The sequence below is a fragment of the Microtus ochrogaster genome, linkage group LG8, assembly GCF_000317375.1.
Source record: "Microtus ochrogaster isolate Prairie Vole_2 linkage group LG8, MicOch1.0, whole genome shotgun sequence".
NCBI classification, from domain to species: domain Eukaryota; kingdom Metazoa; phylum Chordata; class Mammalia; order Rodentia; family Cricetidae; genus Microtus; species Microtus ochrogaster.
In genome coordinates, this window is record NC_022033.1 from 9,590,585 (window position 1) to 9,597,809 (window position 7,225).

Consider the following 7,225-nt stretch of genomic DNA (forward strand, 5'->3'; position numbering starts at 1 on the left):
CCACCACCTGGAGCGCCAGCATGTGTTTAAAACAAGGCGGCTGGGTCCGCCCCCCCAGGTCTCCGGGGGTGGGGCCAGAATCTGAGGTCTTCCCTGAAGCACCGGAAGTTTGAAAAGCGCTGGCCCCGGTTTGCAGACACCTGGCTCAGTTTGCTAACTGCTGTTCTTAGAGCCGTTGGTTCCCAAACTTGCCTGCGTGTGCCCTCCATGACGTATAAAACGGAGAGGTTTCACTGAACCCCAGTCCCCACCCCATCGTGTCTCAGTGTCTCCGGGTATCATGCACTTTAAAAGGGACGACCCCACCACGTGACCTGGTTTGGAGTTGGAATTGGGCCCCCTTTCAGGCATTAGCCCTTTTACTCTTTGGTGGCCCTAAGAAGAGACCTGTCTTGCCCTCCTCCTTTTGCAGACTGAAAACCCAGGGCTAAAGTCAATAGTGTCAGTTTAAAGATGCTAAGAAAAGTCCCCATTGTGACTTACTTCTTTCGTGAGTACCAGAAGCCTAACTTAGTACCGGAAACTGCTTCCTCCTGGACACCAATACTAGTCCACCACGAAGACAACCTTAGCTGAGCAAATACGGCTTCATTCTCACCTTTTCCCTAGTACTGGGGCTGTCCCTGTGGTCACCTTGTTCCTGGCATCATCTGTTAATTTCTGAGGCATTCTGCAAGGTGACTTCTAAAGTGTCGCTCCCCCCAGCATCACTTTCCCTGGGACGTCGACCACAGGACACCTCAGGCAAATGCCTTGTCTTAGTCCTGAAGGAAACTGGACAGAATCGAAATAGCTTATAATTTTCAGAAAATTGCATGGTACGGGCACTGTGTTCTACAAATGTAGTCTTGCAATATTTAACTTGACTAGTTACAGACATTATTATATGACACATGGATACCATGGAGTGACATGTTCCCACTAAGCAATTACATGTATAAAGAATTTTCATGTTTGGTATTATATAGGGGAAAAATTAGCTTCACAATACAGTGGAAAAAATGAATTTTTAAGCATAAATAGAAAATGTGTTTGCAATGTCCATGAAAGTACAAGTGGCTAATATTATGAGGTTTTTTTTCTGCCAGTTCTTACTATTCCAGATTTTATTCTGTGCGAGTTTTATTATAATGCAAGAGAAAAATTTTAAGTTTTTATTTCTATTTTTAATTGTATGTGTACATAGGAATGGGTATGTGGTTTTCAGAGCCAGTGCTCGTGGGGGTCAGATCCCCTGGAGCCGACGTTGCTGGTCTTGTGCTAATGAGTGTGGGTTCTGAACTCAGATGCTCCATAAGCAGTAAAACTACAGAGCCATCCCTACAACTCTGCAAAGGAAAAATTTAAGAATAAAAATTAAATTTCTCGTATTGAGACTTACTAATTAATTGTTATCTTGCCAGAAGAGGGCATCAGATTCCATTATCTAGATGGTTGTGAAACACCATGTGGGAATTGAACTCAGGACCTCTGGAAGAGCAGCCAGGGCTCTTTAACCACTGAGCCATCTCTCCAGCCCAATTGTTATCTTGTTTAACAAACGTTTATATAGTGCTTTCTTTCACTGTTGTTCTGAGACAGGGTCTAGGTGTTTCAAACTGGCCAAGGCCCACTAGGAGTCTAAAGACCCAGCCCTCCAGCCTCCACCTCTCTAGTGGCTGAGATTGCATTACTGGCCTGTGTGCCTCCATCAGCCACTCCATTTTTAGGAGATGCTGGGGTTTGAACTTGGGGCCTCAGATATTCAAGGCGAGCCCTCTACCCACTGTACTGCACGTGAAGCTATATTACCTTCTAATATAGTATCAGGTACCATGCTAGTTGCTTTAAAGCTCTCAATACAGTTACTAACTCTCTCTCTCTCTCTCTCTCTCTCTCTCTCTCTCTCTCTCTCTCTCTCTCTCTCTCTCTCTCTCTCTCTCTCATTGCTATAAAAAAAAAAATGATGTCCCTGTTAGTTAAGAATGAATTTAGTCTGCAAGTGCCAGAAACCTGAACTGTACCATCCCAATTGATCTGTTCTGGAGTTGCATTCAGAGACCAGGGAAGTGGGAGCAAGAATCAGGGATTTTGGCATTTTCTTCGTAGTTATAAAGTGTCTGCTGATGTGTGAACATAGCGTCTGCATCAGCATCTTTAGGAAGAGGAAGCCACAACTGGCCTTGCTCCCTTTGTGGTGTGTGTGTGCTGGAGGAGTCCGCACATCTGTCAGAGCACCGTTGTGAACTAGTGGGTTTGTAGGTGATGAGGCGTTTGGGACTGTGTGTTGGGATTGGGGAAGTTTCCATAGTGACCTTCCTATTGGGGCAGGACTTGGCCTCAGTCCCTGGGAAGGGCTAGGCAGTCCTACACATCAAATTAACTTTGTCTTTTAGTGGTTGTGTGTGTGTGGATACAGTGGTATACATCCTGTGTGTGCGCATATGTGGAGGCCAGAGGACAATCTCTGATGTTGTTCCTCAGATACCATTCCTTGGGTTTTGAGACACTTGCCAAGTAGGCTTGGTTGGACACCTAGCCAGCAAGCGTGGGGATCCCCCTGCCTCCTCCCCTATGCTGAGATTACAAACTCACACCCCACACCCAGCTCTTTACATGGGCTCTAGGGTTTGAACTCGGGGTCTCATGCTTGCAGGGCAAGCAATCTGTGGACTGCCTCCCCAGCTCTGAAAGAACTCTCCTGTAAAACACAATCCCCGAGCCCTTGATGGTGCCTGTGAGCAGTGTTGTGTCACAGACCGTGGCTCCCATCTGGGGACACAGCTGCTATGACAGAATTTGGAGTAGGTTTCCAAAAAAGAAGGAGGGACTTGACCATGTCTGCCTCCTGCCGTGACACTGGTCTGAAATGAATCTGTGATTTTTCCTTTGTCCCATGGAGTCCCCGGAGGCACTACGGTCCTGGTAGAGCTGACACCGGACATCCACATCTGTGGTATCTGTAAGCAGCAGTTCAGCAACCTGGATGCCTTCGTAGCTCACAAGCAGAGCGGCTGCCAGCTGACCAGCACACCGGTGACAGCCCCTAGCACGGTCCAGTTTGTGTCAGAGGAGACAGTACCTGCCACCCAGACCACCACAAGGACCATCAGTTCGGAGACACAGACCATCACAGGTACAGCCAGGCGGGGGAGGGGAAGGATGGACAGAGGTGGCTGGCTGCACCCCCCACACACACCTCTATGGGACCTGTTTGGATGGACGGCCTGCCCAGGTCCTAGCCCCTCAATTGCCAATGTGTTATTTTTAACCAGCACTGCTGGGAAGGTTTGGAGGCTTTTAGGTTTAAACCATGAGTGTGCATTGTGAGAAATGTCATGTGTGTAAGTAGACAGACAAAGGCCAGGTTTCTAAGCCAGACCTCTTGGTGCTGAGAAGCAGAAATCCGCAGATATTTGGGGTGGGTATGCACACGAGCCCTGCATTGGCATTGTTTGTGTGATAGATGAGTGTAAAGAATGTCTGGGGTCTTATCTTGGCTTGGTTTGGCTGGTTTTGGGGAGACACAGATGTTCATTTAGAGATTAAAAAACAAAATAGCCAGGTGGTGGTGGCACATGCCTTTAATCCCAGCACTGGTGATGGAGGAGGGTCATCTGTCTATTTGTTACTTTCATTGGTTAATAAAGAAACTGCCTTGGCTTTTTGATAGGGCAGGATTTAGATAGGTGGAGTAGACAGAACAGAATGCTGGGAGAAAGAAAGCATAGTTGGTCAGACTGTCATGGAGCCAGCTGCCAGGTCAGACATGCTGAATCTTTCCCGGTAAGCCACCACACAGATTATTAGAAATGGGTTAGTCAAGATTTGAGAGTTAGCCAGTAAGAGGCTAGTGATAATGGGCCAGGCAGTGTTTAAAATAATACAGTTTCCGTGTAATTATTTTGGGTAAAGCTAGCCCGCAGCTCCTTACAACACACTAGGGAGGTAGAAGTAGGCGGATCTCTGTGAGTTCAAGCGTGGTCTATGGAGTGAGTTCCAAGACAACAGGTACATAGAGAAACCCTGTCTCAAACAACCAAAAAAAAAAAGTAAGATACCACTTTCTGAGATGCTGGGTGCTCCAGGAATTAAATAATACATTTCTTGGTGATTGGACTGCCCTCCCCAGAGGGAGGGAATTATGAGTGTAGCTGCAATGACATTACTTATTTCCACCCCAGAAATACAGGGTCTAAAGATGAGCATGTTGAGAAAAAGTTTGCAGCTTACGCATATAAACAGCCTTCCTATATAAAGAACGTCTAAAAACCAACAAGAGCAGAGGACCAGAAGCCAGTGGGAAAGTCAATAGAGGACAGCCGAAGGGTGTGATGAACACATCAGGGCGTGGTCCCTGAAGGAGGAGAGCAAATCCCTACATCCTGGATAGTCCTGTGATAGCTTTCAGATTTTAACGCTTAAATTTTAAATCTCTGTTTTAAAATTTACCGGAACACTAGGCAGAAGAAATGGCCCAGAGGGTAAAGGCGCCGCTAACAGCCTGGGGACTTGAGTTTGATCTCGGCAAAAGGAAAGAGCGCTCTCCCAGGGTGGTCTTCCAACCTCCGCCCATATACACTATGATGTGTGTACGTGCGCTTACATAAATAAATGAGGAAGAACTAATTAATGAACTATGCCAAAATACTTGTAATAGGTCAGTCTCTAAGTGTTTATGCTGTAAGGCTTGATGGCAGATGAAGGGTGTTCGTTACAGTTTTTACTGTGGACAAAGTCAGTTTTATGTGTGACGTTCAGGGGGGAGGTGGGTAAAAGCATGTCAGACACCACACAGCGCAAAGCTCCCGAGCCTCAGAAAGAGGGGCTGTGTCTGTGAGAGAGCAGGGCAGGAGTGTGCAAACCTAACAGTGTTACACTGTTACAGGAAGCAAAATCGATGAGAGCCTGAAGGGGGTGGGCGGTAGGGCCCAGCACAGACCGTGGTAAACTGGAAAAACCACCCACAAAGCAGCTCTTCTTTGGGTCCGGCCAGTTCTGTGTTTTGATTTTTTAGTTGAAAAAAAAAAAAAAGATATGAATTTTCCTAATTTAGGTTAAATTATGTTTGTGTGTGTGTGCCAGCAACTTTAGAGTTGATTCTCTCTACCAGGTGAGCGCTGGGAATCGAACTCAGGTGGTCAGACTTGGCAGCAAACACCTTTACCAGCTGAGCCATCTCAACAGCCCAAATGTTCTCGGTCTCAGCTCCAAGATCTACTGGAGCCAAGGGTCAGCCAACTTCCCACTTTTATAAATTATTCAAGTGCTGTCTAAAATTTGAGACCTGAGGCTGGAGAGCACTGGCTGCTCTTGCAGAGGACCTGGGTTCAGTTCTCAGCCTCCACATGGTGGCTCAAAATGTCTGTAACTAGTTCCAGGGGATCAAGTTCCCTCCCCCTGACTCTGAGAGCATGTGTACAAGCAAGGCACACATACCACACTCATGTTCATGCACATGCCTGAAAGTGGCACATATACTATACTCCAGCCCACACACGTGCTGAAAATGGCACATATACTATACTCCAGCCCACACATATATACATAAAACAATTCTGGACAATAAGCAGAATTTCTTGATGTTTTGTTTGTTTGTTTGTTTTTGATTTTTTCAGGACAGGGTTTCTCTGTAGCTATGGAGCCAGTCCTGGAACTCAAAGATCCACCTGCCTCTGCCTCCCGAGTGCTGGGATTAAAGCATGTCACCACCGCCCGGCTTTCTTGAGTATTTTTAATGCTTCCAAAATATGTGTCTGGAGAGATTTTAGGATAGGATAATAAACTAACCCTTAAAGGAAGTAATCAAGAAAATATGGAGTCTAGAAACCACACAGTACTCAGCACTCAGGAGGCAGAGGCAGGCAGATCTGAGTTTGAGGCCAGCCTGGTCCAGGACAACCAGGGCTGCTATACAGAGAAATCCCGTGTGCCCCCCCCCCCAAAAGAAACAGAAAGAAGTCACTTTGCAGGTGGCCTGTTGCGACCTGCTTGGGTCTCAGCTACATAAGGAGAAACTGCCTGTGGGGAAAAGATGGGTCCAGGAGAACCCACAGATCCAGGGCTGTCCTGGAATGAATGCTTCGTCCTTTTCCTCATGGGCATCTCCCTGAAGAGAGCTGAGCTTCCTGACTGCAAACACAAAACCCCAGGAAGAATTGTAAGATAAATTCCGAGGGATTCTGCTGCGTGGAAAGCTTTGAACTACACTCTGCCTGAGGCGTTCACCACACTGACTTCTGAGCCTTTTCTTTCTCTATTGCTTCTGCTGGAAATGCCTTTCCCAGCTCTGCCCGGCTGTTGGCACCTGGTGACAGCCTACACACAAGGCTCTGACCTCCTTCACATACATGCCCTCCACATGTACAGCCAGGGCACACACGTTTTTCCTTGCAATTTTTCCAGTGAACCCCATTTCTTAGCACCCTAGAGCCCAGGCAGGTAGTGTTCCCTCTGCCTAGAATTGCAGCTCTGACCTCAGGCCAGGCGTGGGGTTCTCTTGGTATCCAGTTCAGGGGGACATCTCCTGTCCAGAGACACCCAAGTCTCATGTCCCACATCCGTCTGATAGCTCTGGCCACAGCTTCATGCCTGGGCTGGCACAGGAATTCTGTTGATAATGGTCCACTAGGGGGCAGGGATGGCTGCTGGGGTCCGTGAGACGCTCAGAGTCTAACAGATAAAGTGGCGACTGGCTGATGTGCCAACCTCCAAGTGTCTGGGTCTCTCTGCCCGACTCAGCTGCCCTTCTCCAGACAACCAAACAGGATCCTGCTTGTCTTCCGCCTGGATTCCCCTCTCACCCCCACCACCACTTGGGCTTAGCTGCTCCGTTAGCTATCAGTTCTAAGACCCGCTTGTAGATCAGGGTCCTTGGGGGAACTTGTTAGACACCAGTACCCAGGCTCCACCTTGGGAGGAAACAGGATTTCTGGGGTGGAGACTCCAGCTTCACTGAAGAAGCTCCCTGGGGGACCCACGGCTCTGGCAGGTTGGAGAGTCACTCACTTGGCCCAGGGCCTCAGACCTTCCCATGTCAGTGACGATTTCTGATGGCTCCCATGCCCTTATTCTGAGATGGCCCTTGATGAAGCCAGACCTTCCCTCAACAGTTCCTTGCTGCCCAGGAGTCATGGAGCCACGTGAAAAATAACCAGTGCATTAGCAGCCATACCTCAGCTCTAACCCTCACAGCCACCCCAAGAGAGGAAGAAAAAGGCCCATTCCCCAGACCAAAAAAAAAAAA

General features: G+C 47.9%; 1 protein-coding gene across 2 annotated transcripts in view; it reads left to right on the top strand.

Annotated features, from left to right (window-relative positions):
* Zfp64 (ZFP64 zinc finger protein) overlaps positions 1-7,225 on the top strand; it is a 59,166-nt gene that overhangs the window by 694 nt on the left and 51,247 nt on the right. For both annotated transcript variants that reach the window (XM_005362829.3, XM_005362828.2), the window contains exon 2: positions 2,882-3,115. In XM_005362829.3, coding sequence (XP_005362886.1) covers positions 2,882-3,115 — 234 coding nt within the window. The remainder of the gene's footprint in view (positions 1-2,881; positions 3,116-7,225) is intronic.